Below are 15,016 nucleotides of genomic sequence, written 5' to 3'. Positions count from 1 at the left end.
AAGCATCTGCCCAGGAGTATTGTAGCCCTGTAGCCTCACAAAGGCGTTTGTGGGAGACAGGGTGCCCCAGGGTCAGTAGGGGCAATGCAATCTCCAGCTGAGCATCCCCTGGACCCTGCTCCCATAGAGTGGGATATTCCAGTGAGGAGGGAACTTGAATAAGAAGGGCATTGAGCACCCTGGCACACCCTCCCCCCCCCCCAAGGACATTGAATTGTTCCCGCAGATGTCTGGCCATTACCATAACCATCCCAGGAATGTGAGCAAATAAATCCTGCCCCATGTGCAGCCACCCAGCACCCCAATCTCACTTGGAGGGCCATTCAGCATTGGGGTGGGCAAGGGGGGATCTGGAGGATGTATTCTCCAGGATGAACATACGGTCCCAGTGGAGGCTGCCCACCATCCCAGCATCCACCCCCAGCTGCCTGAGCGCGTGAGCAGACTGCTGATGAGGCCATGGCAGTTAACGATTGCCAGGTCCTGGGGCTGCAATGGACTTGGTGTCACCAGGGTGGTGACACGTGTTCCCCACACCCCCGGTCCCTCTCCTGCACTGACAATGGCTTCTCTTGTTGGTGCCATGGTGGCATGGTGTGCCTGAATTCCCTCACTGAATGAACCGTTTCCCTGCTCCCTGTTGAATTCCTGGAGTGACCTCTGGGGCCTCCCAGCCCACGGCAGGGGGTCAAGGATGGTAACTTCCCACTAACCCACTCCCTCCATTTTCCCATATCCCTCCACTGTCGTTTGACGGTTTCCATCTCTCTCAAGACTCAAATCTCTCCTGTAGTACCCAAATACCCTCCATGCCTCAAAGCTTTCCCCTAAGACCACATTCTTCCCTCTAGGATTCAAATCCCTTGCCTCCAACCCTAAATCACTCTCCTCAGATTCAAATCTTTCCCCGTCAGACCTAATGCTCTCTCCTGGGCCCCGGTGCTCCCCCTCCAGGCTTCTTAATTCCCGCCTCCCGGTACCCAATTCCCCCTAAGCTCCAAGTAACCCACTCCCTTGGCCCCAACTCTCCTACTCGAAGAATCAAAAGATCCCCCCCCGGGACCTAAATCTCGTCGCGCAAGACCCACATCTCTCCCTTCACCTTAAATCCCCCCCCTCCCCGGCCCGTCTTCCCCCTCAGAGCCCCTCCTCCGGCCTTTTCCCTCCTCCCACGGCCGCTCTCCCTCAGCCGGGGCCAGGCGCGGGGCGGCGATGGCCGGCGGGGCGCGGGAGCTGGCCGGGTATCTGGCGGCGCTGGCCGGCTGGGTGGCGGGACTGGCGGCCGCCGTGCTGCCGCAGTGGCGGCAGAGTTCGTACGCCGGGGACGCCATCATCACGGCCGTGGGGCTCCACGAGGGGCTGTGGATGAGTTGCGCCGCCCAGAGCACCGGGCAGGTGCAGTGCCGCCTGCACGACTCGCTGCTCTCCCTCGAAGGTGGGTACGGGGGCCCGGGGCTCCGTAGGATGAGCCCCGCTTTCTTTCCTGGGTGCAGTCCCCCCTCCCCGTCTCTGTCTTCGGTCTGAGCTCCCCTGGGATCCTGAGCTGTCCTTGCCCCTTTGTCTGAGCCCCGCTGTGGGTTTGACCCTTCCCCACATGGCTCTGAGCCCTTCTCTGTGTTTGAACCCACCTGTATGAGTTTGAACAAACATCCTCAACAGGTCTGTACCCTCTTCACATCTGGATGCCCCCTTTGCTTATGCATCTCAGCTCCCCTGGCTCTTCCTGGAGCCTGAGTCACCTTCAGGTCCAAGTCCTTCTTGCCCCCACCCCTATTGTATCTCTGACCCTCCTCAGAAGGGTCTGAGTCCACTCATCCACTGAGCTGAGCCTCGATGTGGGTCCAAGCTTCCCTCTCCATCTGTGACTCCTGGGCCGCAACCTCCCCATCTCAGGACTGAGCCTCTCTTGGCCCTGTGGGTTTGAGCCCCTTTGTGTGGCTGGGACACTCCTGGCCCCTGCAGGTTTGAGCTCCCGTGTGGGCATCACATTTAGATACCAACAGTGCCACATGGGGACATCAAAACCCCCCCACTATGACTGTGCATCACCCTTTTGGCATTTGGTGACTGTGGTGCTGTTCCTGGCAAGGTGTTTCCTAGCCCAGCCTGGTCATGACCAGGATGAGGGTGGCAGGGAGGAAGGTCAGGGAAGGCATTGGGAGCAGTATCTTGAGCTGAGCTGAGGTCTCCATATCTGTCAAGTGGGGAGGATATGACACAGGAGCTACAGAGCAAGGACATGGTTAAGGACAGATCCATCACCAGCATGGAACAAGTGACCTTGCTTCCAGTGCCGGGCTGTGGCCAAAGGCACCTGCTGCAAGCAGTTTTTCTTCTCCCCTTGCAGTTCACATCCAGACATCCCGGGCTCTCATGGTCATTTCTCTCCTCCTGGGCTTCTTTGGCATCATCATGAGCGTGATGGGCATGAAATGCACTAAAGTTGGGGAGGAGGATCCTGTCACCAAAAGCCGCGTAGCTGTTGCTGGAGGTGTTCTCTTCATTCTCTCTGGTAAGGCAGCTCTAGCCTTCATGCATCAGTGGTACAGGAATCCTCAAACTCCTTTCAACACTGATAGAGGAAGGGGAGCAGTTTGGTGAGGGCTGGATATCACTGACAGTCAACGTTTGATGTCTAGTGGAAAAGCTAGACAACCCTCTCACTGCAGGGGCTTTGGACTAGGTGATATTTAACAGTCCCTTCCAACCCAAAACATTCTGTGATTCCATGATTCTGTGCCCAGGTCTGTGCACACTGGCTGCCGTGTCGTTGTATGCAACACAGGTGACCTATGAGTTCTTCAGAGAGAGCACCATCCCCATCAACGCTAGGTAAGAGCCTGGCTCAGGGGGTGCCCTTCTGAATCCTGTCTTGTCCCTGCACTTCCCATTGGACCTTCACTTGCTGGTTTTGGTGAGGCAAAGCATTGTGGGCCAGTGTGCCCCATGGGTGGGACCTCTGCCAGCCCTCGCTGCCACCTTGCAGAAGATGTCCCTGATGCTAAAGCTTTAGCTGTTACAAGCTGGGAAAGGGTAATGGTGCACATGTGGAATTCCAGCCCAGGGGAGGATTAAAAGATGGGGACACGTGGGAGCTGGATACAGCCAACAGGAAAGATGAGGATGGAGAGGGAAGAACCAAAATCTGCCTTGACATCACCTTGATCACCTCGTCAGGGCTTCGAGTATCCTGTTGCCCATCTCATTTGCACCTGTGCCTCTCTGCCCCTCCCTGATGCTCCCTCGCCCCTTTCACCACAGGTACGAATTTGGCTCTGCTCTCTTCGTGGGCTGGGGGGCCGCCAGCCTCTCCATGTTGGGGGGGTCCCTCCTGTGCTGCTCCTGCCCTGCCAAGGAGCGCCGAGGACAGCAGTACCATCAGCAGTCACAGCCCTCTGCAGCCCGGGAGTATGTCTGAGCCCTAACCCTGTGCTCCTGCTGCCCAATGCCTCCCTTCCCTCCCAAAAACAGGCAAGACCCTGGTGCTCCCACCCTGCCTAGACCCTGAATTCCCTGTGAGACCTTTCTCCTTCTTACCTTCCAGGTTTCAGCACCATTTTCAGTGCCAGCCTATAAAGTAGAGGTTTTAAGTGCCACACCTCCCATATCCATCATTGCCATGTTCTCCTCATCTGGGCGGGGTGGCACCCCCAGCCCCACGTTGTGGTCAGGCCATGTCTGTCTGTCACAGGGATGATGTGGGGGTGATGCAGAGAGGCTGATGCCAGTGGCACAGAGGCACAGAGCCAATTGGCCAATCCCACGGGGGTGTGCTGCACAGAAGCACTTTGTACCATGGCCACACTTCTCCCACATCATGTTTTCAGGAGCAAGCAGGGAGGAAAGCCAGTGCTTGGTTTTCCTTGGATGAGGTTTTCACTTCTAACAGCACCAGCCCAACTTGGGGTTCAAGCATCCCCACACCCCGCTATTGGCAGAGGGATGCTTTCAGGGTGCACCATTCCCCTGCCTCATTGCTACTGAAAAGCAACACTTAAAATTATTATTAATTATTATTGATTTCTGCCTGGAGGCCAGTTGCTCCAGCTGAGCTCTGCCAGCCCAAGCCTACCTTGGACCCGTTCCTGTCCAGGACCAGGCTGTGCCTTGTTAAACAAGAATAAATGAGTTTGGGCAAATTAAAGCAGCAAAAAGGGGCTCTGAACACAAATTATTTGTTTTTAGTTTTGGTGCCCAACTCAACTATTTTGAGTGGCAGATGGGCAGAGCCCTGAATTTTGGTGCCTCCCTGCTGTGTCCAAATCCCTCTTACCTGCCAGGATCCCCTAGAGCAGACAGTGAAGGTTCCAAACACAACGTGCTAATTACCTCCACCACTTTGTACCTCTATTCTACTGCTACTAATTGTTTTGCGACTGCCAAAGCTCCGATTTCTTCTGTAAATCCTCCAAACTCTCTGTACTCCATCCCTCCAGCCTTGCTGCAGGTGTTGGGCCAACCAACCCACAGGGAAGGACACAGCAAATTATCCAAACAGCTTCATTATCTATTATTTTATTTTATTTTTAAACCCAAATATGAAGAGAAAGCTGATTTTTTTTTTAATTTTGGGTTGCTCTATTTTATTTTGCTTTATTTTATTTTCTATTTCTCTGTTTTATTTTGCTCTATTTTATTTTACTCTACTTTTCTCTGTTTTATTTTCTTTCCTTACGTTTTATTTAATTTCCCTCTATTTGATGATATGGCCATGCCCGGGTCTGGGTCCCTGGCTGTGCTGGAGGAGAAACAATGCTATTTTTCCCCCGGGTGGAGCAGGGGTGTTTTCTCTCTTTCTCCCTGGCATTAACTGCCTTTATCTCTTTTAGGTTGCAGTCCCCCTGTAAAACTGGGACCTGCACCCCTCAGGGGAGAGCAGTGCTTGTAGGCTGACATCACTCATCAGGTGCTGAACCCAGATTTTGGGGTTTGAAAAACACCAACCTAAGCCACTGCAGTAAGGATTGAAAAGGAACTTTGTGCTTTAAAACAAAGTTTTAAACAAACAAAAACAAACCCCCCCCCAAAAAAAACCCACCATACTAAAAAGGCCTTTTTATATTTCAGTGTAAAGAATGTTTTTATTCTATTAATATAAATTCCATTAACTTTTCCATGGGATGCATGGCCTTGGAAATGGGAGAGGTGGGGATTTTTTAATGCCTTTTTCTTTCTTCTTTGCTTTTTGTACTCAAAATTGTGATTTGGTGGTATTAAAATATTTTCAGTCATGGGCATCTTTCTGGAACTGTCTCTTTGATCTTCCCTCACTCCCCATCTGCACAAGTCCCCTCCAGTGACTCCAGTGCTGGTTCAGAGCCACTTCTGCAGTGTGGCAGGAGCCCCAAGTCCTCAATGGTTCTTGCCCTCCTGGCTAAATATATTGCATCTTTTGCCGCGTGTTGCTCTCAAAGGTAGGGATGTGGTCTTACAAATTTCTTAACTTCAGGTTAAATCCTTGGGAATCCAGCTTGGCCCCTCCACAAGTCTCTTCCCAAGGCTGAAATGCCACCAGCATCTTCCACTTATGGGCCCTCTTATGAGCCCTCATAGCTGAAGTCTCCCTGTTTTCTCCCATTTTCCGTGAATTCAGAGCTGACTTGTGCCTAATTGGGTATTTACTAATTTAAGCTGATTTCTAATCCCCTAGGCAGGGACGTGATCCCTGCTATGCATGTTTTTCTTCAGAGATCATGTTTTCCATCCAGGTTTTTGCATGGCTGCTGTGTCGTATTAGCATCCTCGTCTTGCCCCCTGTACCTGGTCCAGAAATACATCCCATCCCACCTCAAACCCAGGGATTTGCTGTCCTGGGTGGTTGCTGTCCTTGGTGGTTGTTGTGACATAGTCACAATAGTCACCTGAAGGCTCCCTGGGGATGGACACCTAGGCTGGAAGCACATCGTAGAGGGGGATCTGCCTTTGTTCACAGCACAGGCAGGCTGAAACAGACATCTTTTGGTCATTAAACCAGTTGTTGGGGATTTGGTTTCTTTACTTTTACTTACAGAATTTTTTTTTCCCCATACGTTGCTAGGAAACTTACTACTGGGTACTTATGGATACTTATGGGTACTTAAGAAAGACAAAAGACTGTGTCTGAAGTCGGGAGAGGAATGGAGCATCTGGCTATACCTTTTTTTTTCTCGGGGAGTTTCTCTCCGAGGGACAGAGATACCACGAGAATGGGGGGCAGGTAAAAAGACAGGGTTGGAGGCAGCTGGGTGCTCTTGCTCTTTGGCATCGGAGGAGGACGGCCAGGCTGTCGCTTACTGCAGGGAGAACCGGCACCAGAGTTCAGCTCTGAGGGACCGATCCCCAACTGCTCGTGCGCCCTGAGAATCCTGAATTTCGCCTCTCCCTGCAAGGCCCCGAGCCGGGCCGTCCCCGCTGTGTTTTCGCTACGGCTCTGGGTTTCTTCATGCTGTAGCCGGCACCGTCCCTGAGTTCCAGCTACCACTGCGGAACTTCTAATACATCTAGTCCACCACCCCGGGATTTTTTTGCTCATTCCTACCAGCTGTGACGGTAACTGCACCAAAGGGGAAAGTGCCAGCAGCCAAAAAGGCTTTTACTGGGTCCCTGGTTCTGTTAACGTCATAGTTATTGTTTTGCTTGCCTTGTTGTACACACTAGTAAAGAACTCTTATCTATATCCTCATATCTTTGCCTGAGAGCCCCTTAATTTCAAAATTATAATAATTCGGGGGGAGGGGGTTTACATTCTCTATTCCAAGGGAGGCTCCTGCCTTCCCTAGCAGACACCTGTTCTTCAAACCAAGACACCAGTTTAATGAGCAGTATTGAGGTTTTGGGTCATACCTCTTGCTTTCAGCCAGAATCCTGTGAAATAACAGCCATTTTTTAAATAGGCAGAAATGAGGGAAAAGGGAAAATGACTCCCACACATAGGCATGCAGAAGAGCTTTTCTCACACATCTGACCCATGGCTGTTTGAATTTGGTGGTGTTTTTAATAATTCTTATTCACTGTCCTGTCCCTACAGCATCTACTGGGTCCTCTGTAGTTCTCTGAGATGATCCCATCTCAGAAAACATCTTTCTTTTTTTCCCTTCCAGCCACAGCTGGTGGGGAGGTTTTTTTAATAAAATATTTGCTGAAGTTCAAGGTTTGGATCTGGTCAGCGCTTTTTTAACACATGCTTTTGACAAACCTCATAGAACCCAAGATCTGATTTTCACTGTCGTTAACCTGGGAAAGGAGCTTAATCATTTGACTACTGTCATGTGGAGTCGTGGGTTGGAGACAGACACAGGACACAACACGGAGAGTCATCAGCAAAGAGCATTGAGCTTAATGTGGCTGCCCTTTTTATAAGGCCTTTGAATCTTCCAGCTTAGATAGCTGATTGGATGGGACCTCTCTCCCCCCAGCTCTTTGGCCACTGGTGTATCTGCATCTAAGCTTGAACAGGGTTGGCTAGGTCTTTGTTACCTCTTTTCCAGAATGAGCCAGGTCAGTTCAATTGGATTTGTTATGGCCAGATTTACCTTGTTCAGCTACAGACTAGCTGTGTTGTGACAGACTACTCCTAGTTCTGCTCCTCTACCTGCCTCTTTTCACCCCCAAAAAGATTTCAGTTGGGCATTAACAAGGCAAATTCGTTTGATATATCATAAATTGAGTGTTTAGAGAGAGCAGAAAATATAAATACACCTATTTTATAGGTGTTGCCAAGACCATGGAGATATAGTTTTGTATCACTTGGGGTCACACAGTATTTAATGTGTCACAGATGTCCAAGAACCATAAATTCTTGAACTGTAAAGGTTGGAAAATGAAGGTTCACAAACCCTTCTGAACATTTTTGGCCTTGATTCACTGCTACATTCCAAAGCATTAGATTTGCCATGTGCCAGAATTCTGGGAAAATAGAATAACTCAAAGCCCCAGGAATCTTACACATCAGGTACCTGGGCGTCTCTGCAGGGCTGAAGGATTTGCCAAGATTGGTGTTTTGCCAAAATGCCCATAGCAAAATGCTGCAGAGGATTACCTAGAGTGGGGGAAAAAAACACAAAAAAAACAAAAACAAAAACAAAAACAAACAAACAAAAAAACCAAAAAAAAAAAAAAAACCAAAAAAAAAAAAAACCAAAAAAAAAAAAAACCCCAACAAAAACCAAACTTGCCCTAAAAACCCAAGTGCACCTCAACTATGACCCACAAATAGAATTGAGAGATGAGGACTGAGACATTAATTTTGAAGAATTAAGAATTTTAGGAAAGTTCAGATGATAGTTAAATTAGATGTTGCTGATTTAGCCGAAGTAGATAAATAGGCTTTGTTCATAGTTAACAGTAGCCGGATCTTAGATAAGATATCCAGGATCTAGTAACTCATTGCTTGTCAACTTTATGTTTGGGTAGCTGTGCTTATGAAAAACAGAATGTTTTTAATAAACAGATTTCAGGAACACAAAAACAGTTGCAGACTTCCCATACTTGAGGAACATTGAACACAGGAAAGCTACAAGGATTCATTTGTCACGTATGCATTGAAAAGGTAGAAAAGTCAGAACGAGGAAGACTTCTTTTACTTCCTCATTTTGGAGACCCCTCCTCAAAATGGACCCCCGACTCATTTCAGGGAACAAAACTATGCATGCTTAATAGCCTTTTTGCCAATTAGCACATGAAGCGGAGCAGAGGAAGTGACAGGGATATGAATATGCTTTCATATTTTGTGTATTCAAGACTTCTGTAAATAAAAGGGCTTTGTAATACCTGTGATTTTTGCAGTGCGCATTAGGGAATTATCCCACGTACTGCCCGGACGTTGCAATAAATATACACTTTCTAACTTTAAACTGTTAGAGAGTTTTTTGTCCGTCTCAGTTGGATATTGATATTAGATCGATATTCATATTTTAGTAAATTATTATGAGCGGTGGCAGAGCCATGAGGCGCAGATGAGCCCAGGGATGCTCAGAGGATGCTGAAACACAGATCCTGTGTAATCCCCAAACAGTAGGGGATTAGAGAACAAACCTGAAGCTTTTAGGGCAGCTCCAAGTGCCAGACAGCTGGGGTGCTGCTATCCAGGTTCACAGGCACCTCTTGGGGGCTGACCAGACGTGGTGCCTGAGCCATCACCACTGCAGTAGTTTTCACTTGTTTTCTGCTTAATGGGGAAAAAAGAAAGGTCTTAATTACCAGCCAAAGAGGCTCATTACCACCCTGGCATTCCAGCTCCTTTCTTTGGCCTCTTCCGACCCTCTGAACTCTGGTACCACTCCTGGATCTTAGGCCATTCCAGTGTCTTAGGCCACTCATTCTTAGGCAGTAATTGAAAGGTCTAATTTAAAAACGGGTCATTTGTCCAGGACACATAGTTGCCCCACCTGCGGAGAGTTCCCAGCAGGTTTCCAATGGTTTTCTCATGTGACATTTTTGGGGAGGCTCCATTCCTAGCCTATGACTGCTCTAACTGCAGGGATGCCCATCATGTCTCAGAGCACAAAATCCAGCTGACCTGCCTTGGACAAACCTTAAATAGCCCAGCACAAGCTCCAGCTGGTGCTGTGTATCCCTGACTCCATTAGATGAGTCAGGATCCAACTCCATCAGCACTTAAAAGCCTTCCAGGTCTACATCCCTTATCCCAAATCATCAGCAACAAAGACATTCTGTCATCACCCCTCTGCAACAAGGATGAGCCTGCAGTAAAGGTAATGCTCCCCATGAACACCTTTTATTATCAACAAGGTTTAGAGCTGATTTTTCCCAGCATTAAGAATTTCTTTCTCTTCCTTTTTTTTCTTGATTATATAGCTGAAGTGGCTGAACAGATTTTCTTCAAAGGCTCCAAAACAGCCGGGGTCTAGCAGAAACAAATAAGGCTCCGGGGAATTAGCTCAGAAGGGAGCCTGGGGAATTAAAAAAACTTATTGTAAAGTGGGGTCTAAGAGACTGCCCACTTGGAGTGAAGCTGATGGAAGTGCTCAGAGATGACAGGAGAGTGATGCCTCTAGTACCAGTGACATCCCAAGAGGGGATGTGGGGGTAGATGGGGCACATTGGGTGTGGGGACCACAACCTTCCTTCCCACCTTTGCCCCACAGGGAGCCTGTGCCATGCCAGGGCGGGCAGCCTCTGGCTGGAGGTACTAAACCTGCTGATGATGAGTTATCATCTCATGGCAATTAACCCATGTAGCTTAGAAACTCATCTGGTCTTGCTAATTAACACATTTGTATGAACCCCTGTCCAAAGGGCTATTGCAGTGGTTGCAACTTCAGGCAGTAAAATATTTGGCACTTTGGGTTGAAAAACATGACAAAGTAGGATTCCTGCCCAGGGTTTGCAGACACAATGTCCTCTGCTCATACCTTGGGCACAGCTCCCCTCTCTGCAGAGTCCCTTCATCTAGGAATGGAAAACATCCATCTAGGATGAAAAACAAATGGTGCCATCCCTTCTCCTGTGTGGAAAGCTTTGGCAGCTCCTCAGGACACTGACATCATGCCCCAAGCAGCCTTTGTCCCCCTTGGAATGGGAGATATGTCTTTGGGCTTGTGCTTAAGATTAGGACACTTCCATGGGACACTTGCTTTTGCTCGAACCTGGACGTTCAACACCTCACAGGTTTTCTTGGAGTGAAAAACAAAAGCAAGAAAAGGCAGAGGATGTACCCACCAAGTCATATGGCAGGGATGGAGGTCTCTAGAGGTTCTCTGGAGACATGCTTAGGTCACAGGTTTTTGTAGTAGCAGTTATTTGACAGTGGTTTCCAGCAGCTCTTGATTGCCAAAGGGCAAGTGCTGATGGTTGGCATCTTCTATTTGGAAGAGAGGGAACCAATGTGGGAATGTATCCACTACAAAATTACTGTGTGTCTAAAAGCTCTCTCTAAATGTAAACCTGGTGACCCAGCCTTGGCTGAGGATATTAGAGCATTTTGGCAGCAAGTGAGCACTGTGAGACAGGACCCAGATGACTCCTAGGTATCCAGAGGATGCCTGGCCTTGGTGGCACTTTGTCCTTGTAAGATTGGGTGTCTGGAAGTAGCCAGAGCAGACTTGGTGAACATCTCTGTGCCCTTGCAGGTCACCCATGAGCGCAGCCCTGCAGGTGACAGCATTTGGGCTCACTCTTCTCTCAACACTCTTCCTACTCCTGGCCACGTGTACAGACTGCTGGATGGTCAATGCTGATGACAGCTTGGAGGTGAGCAGAGAAATCACCTGGAAGGTGAGCAGAGTAGCCACCTTTAAGGTGAGCAGAGCAACCGTCATCCTCAAGGTGAGCAGCTGAGAGCAAGGTGGGTACCCTGCCATCCATGAGGTTGCACCATGTCTCCACCAGCTTGGAAAAGGGACACGGTGGGACAAACCCACTGCTTTTTGTGTTGGAGGATTAGACAATTATAGAGATAGAGGGACGGAGCAGGAGAAAACAGAGAGCAGGTATGGGCAGGGAGTCACCAGGAAATGTCCAGGTGTAGTGGTGGGAGCTTGAGATCTGCCCTGCTGGGCTGGGAGATCCATGGGAAGCTGGGGAGACCCTGGTGCTTTTTCCATGAGTGCCTTTCTCCTGCTTCCAGGTAAGTCACAAATGCCGGGGCCTTTGGAGGGAGTGTGTCACCAACATGCAGGATGGGGTCAGGACCTGTGACCAATATGACTCGATTCTGGCTGACCACCCAGGTGAGCTGACCTGGCCTGGAGGCATTTATTAAGTTGACAGCTCATAGTCTTCTTGAAAGGGAAGAGGGAAAGTGATTTTCATTGCACCAAGCTGCCCTTTGTAAGTAAGACACACCAGCCTAGGGCTGCTCTTGGTCTCCTGCCCCAATAGCCTGGTCTTGGCAGAAACTTGGCAGTCAGACCTGCCATGGGGTCATCAGGCTGAAAAGAGGCTGTGAAGCTGTGCCACCTCACGACAAACATGTTCCGGCATGCAGAGCCTAGGATTTGCTACCCGCTATGCTGTAGGCAGAGCAAGGACCATTCCCACTGGCCAAGGACTCATGCCCACAGCTCAGGGACAGTCACATCAAAGTGACTGTCAGGGACATTTCTTCTGGCCTGCACAGGGCACATCAAGCCCTGCAGAGAGAACCTTTGTGTGGGTCATGACATGGAACAACACAGACTCAGGCAGTGGAGAAGGAAAGTAGATGGTATGGACTAAAGGGGGCTGCCACCTTGCTCTGTGGAGAAGGAAGCTTTGCAGGGCACAGTCCCATCACAGTTGGTGATATGATCCATGCCAGCTCTAGTTTTTCACTGGTATATTGACATTTGCTGTTCAAAACACCTGCTACACAACTTGGAGGAAAAAAACAGTGTGGACAGTAGGGTCTTCTGCTCAAGAATGGCTTGAGCAGGTGACCACATACCAGGTGCTAATTTGGTATACCTTGAGTTGTTTGGTTTCTTGAGCTGGTCTAATAATGTGTTTAAGTCCTTATTAAGTTTCTGATGAGCTTGTTGAGCACCTTCCTTTGGCCCATGGCAGAGATGGGGGTTGGTGGGTTCCAATGTGATGGCCACTGATGAGCTGGGTGAGTCAAACAGGACATGGGCAGAAATCTGAAGTGGAGACACCTGTTCCTCTGATAATTCCTCATTCCTGTTTCTGGTTGTTTTTAACTTCCCCGCCCAGTGAAGATCGTGGTGACACGGACCCTGATGATCATGGCAGATCTCCTGGCTGGCCTGGGTTTGGCTACACTGGTCCTTGGGCTCGACTGCATCACGTTCCTCAAGGAAGATCCTTGTGTCAAACTGAAGATGTGCTATGGAGCTGGAGTCATACTCTGCACTGGGAGTGCGTGGCTGGGAGAGCTTTGAAGCAGACAGACCTCATGTCCCACAGGGAGCTGGGGAGCATGCCGGGAGCTAGCGGCACCTCCTCAGTGGGGCTTGGGGAGCATGGGGTGTTGTATGCTTCTTTTTAACAAGCCCCATTCCTCCTAGGCATCCTGGGGCTCATAGGCTCTGTGTGGTATGCAGTGGACGTCTACGTGGAGAGGGCCATGCTGGTATCACACAATATATTCCTGGGAGTCCACTATGACTTTGGGTGGTCGTGCTGGCTGGGGATGGCTGGCTCCACGGGCTGCTTTGTGGCATCTGTCCTGCTGACCTGCTGCCTCTATTCCTGCACAGGTCAGTCTGTCTCATTCTACCCCATCCTATCTTAAGTAGCTTTTTGACCTGCAGGGCTAAGGGGTGAAGGACCAGCTCAGAGGGCACAGAAGCTTCTTGCTGGGTCCAGCCTAACCAAGGGGAACCCCTCTGTGCCCAGCTTGTGCCCCTTGGCTGGGAAGGCTATACAAGTCAGAACAGGGCTGAGTAAGGGGCTCCATAAATCCTGTAAGGGCATGAAGGGGGTGCAGGGATCCATCCACATCTGTGGGCCTCCAGGTCCTGGTGAAGATGTGCTAATGTTTACTCAAAGCAGTGGCTGTGATGGACTTGAATCCCTGTCATCAGCCAAAGCCTGAGACAGTGGCTGCAGGGATGTGCTGGTTGAAATACAGCCCCCCTAATCAGGGACATTGGGCAGGTGATGCCTCCCCAGATGTCATCTCCAATCCTTATGCCTGGTCCTAGGGGGTGGAAGTTAACCCTGATGGCTGTCCAAGTTAATTTCTCCTGCCGTGTCCCCATGGTGTGGCAGTCCCAAGTCACCCTGCAACTGCTGGCCATGACACAACTCCAACTCTTTCCTGGTAGCCCCCAGCAGCTGCTGTCAACCCCAGAGGCATCCCCAGCCCTGGGGCCAAACAGCCACCCGGACAGCCACCAGCAAGATGTACGCCATGGATTCCTGTGTGTGATGGCCAGCAGCACCTCCTGCACCCAGCCCCGATATGGGACACTCCCTGCCAGTCCAATCCCATTAAAGTACTAGCATTTGTACTGAGTTTCTGCAGCTGCTTCCAGGCTCTGACACAGACAGCTGACTGCTAAAAGCAAAGGTACTGCAGCAGTCAGCCAGGGAAGGGTTTTTTCCCCACTTCCAGCCAGGTTTCATGAAAATAAATCCCAGAAAGGTATTGCTTTAAGGAAAGATACCCCTGTTCCCCGGGAAAGCTGTCAGGATACTGAGGGCAGAGGAGCTCCTCTGACATTGCTCAGCCCATGCTTTGGGGGAATTCAGTGGGAAGTCTTTTCCACACGGAGCAGCACTGACTCCATGTGGCTGGTAGCCCTCCCACACCAGCCCCACCAGAAACCTTCCCTGGGCTCAGACTCAGGGCAGCACAAGGCTTGTGCTCAAAAACTGGGTAAAACCAGGAGTCTGGAACACTTAGTTATCCATGTTTTCATGGGGGATCATGAAGGAACACCAAAGCCATACACACCAGACAAAAGGAGGCAAGTCAGTCTGAAGCTTGATGGAGATGCAGTTTTTACGTTCACACAAAATGGGAATTCTGTTTTCCAAATGAATTATCATCTTTCAGCATTTGTAAACCATTATGAAAACAAGCTAGAACCTGAAACCACCACTAACACAATCCCCATCACCCTCAATTACTGACTGCTGCTTGTGGCCTCATCCCTTACTTCTCACCCCAAGCTAAGCACACAGACACCATTGCAGCACGGAAACTAAGAAGCTCCTCAGTACTGTCACCCTGAGAGGAGGATGGTCAAGCTCCGGGCCTGAGCAGATGGTGCTGCATGGGCACAATCAGTCCCCAAAACAGATAGATGTGAAGATTTGCAGTCCCACTCCTGCAGCCCAGTCAGGCTGCAAAGCACCTACATCCAGAACCTAGAGGTGCTATAAGGGTCCTCTTGAGCCATCTGCCCCCTCACATGAAGCCAAAAAGCAGCAAAGCTGTTGTTTATTGCAACTTCTCACACTTCTGCAAGATGGAATGTCCAGGGCAAGTCTGTCCCTGTTTCCCAGGACCCCAGGGACCTGGGAAAGGAGAAAATTTCAAACACTGAGTGACAGGAAGGAGCAGAGATGAGATTGTGCTGTCAAACAGCAGTGTCTGGAGGGCAGGATCCTCACAGATGGTACAGCCAGG

The 15,016-nt window shown here is 49.8% G+C and overlaps 1 protein-coding gene across 2 annotated transcripts; it reads left to right on the top strand.

Annotated features, from left to right (window-relative positions):
- The first annotated feature begins 399 nt into the window (after positions 1-399).
- Positions 400-13,815, top strand: CLDN19 (claudin 19). 2 transcript variants are annotated; one of them, XM_053997642.1, is made up of 8 exons: positions 400-1,435; positions 2,348-2,512; positions 2,745-2,832; positions 11,070-11,265; positions 11,567-11,669; positions 12,631-12,795; positions 12,945-13,136; positions 13,707-13,815. In XM_053997642.1, exons 1-8 carry the CDS (start codon positions 1,213-1,215, stop codon positions 13,808-13,810), a joined length of 1,236 nt encoding a protein of 411 aa, XP_053853617.1. In that variant the 5' UTR covers positions 400-1,212; the 3' UTR covers positions 13,811-13,815. The 2 variants fall into 2 exon arrangements, with proteins under 2 accessions (XP_053853617.1, XP_053853616.1); XM_053997641.1 differs by lacking the exons at positions 11,070-11,265; positions 11,567-11,669; positions 12,631-12,795; positions 12,945-13,136; positions 13,707-13,815 and adding an exon at positions 3,262-5,286.
- Positions 13,816-15,016: the final 1,201 nt, after the last annotated feature.

This window comes from Vidua macroura, chromosome 23 (genome assembly GCF_024509145.1).
Source record: "Vidua macroura isolate BioBank_ID:100142 chromosome 23, ASM2450914v1, whole genome shotgun sequence".
Lineage (NCBI taxonomy): Eukaryota > Metazoa > Chordata > Aves > Passeriformes > Viduidae > Vidua > Vidua macroura.
Note: the sequence above shows the minus strand (reverse complement) of the source record. Positions and strands in the feature narration are given on the sequence as shown.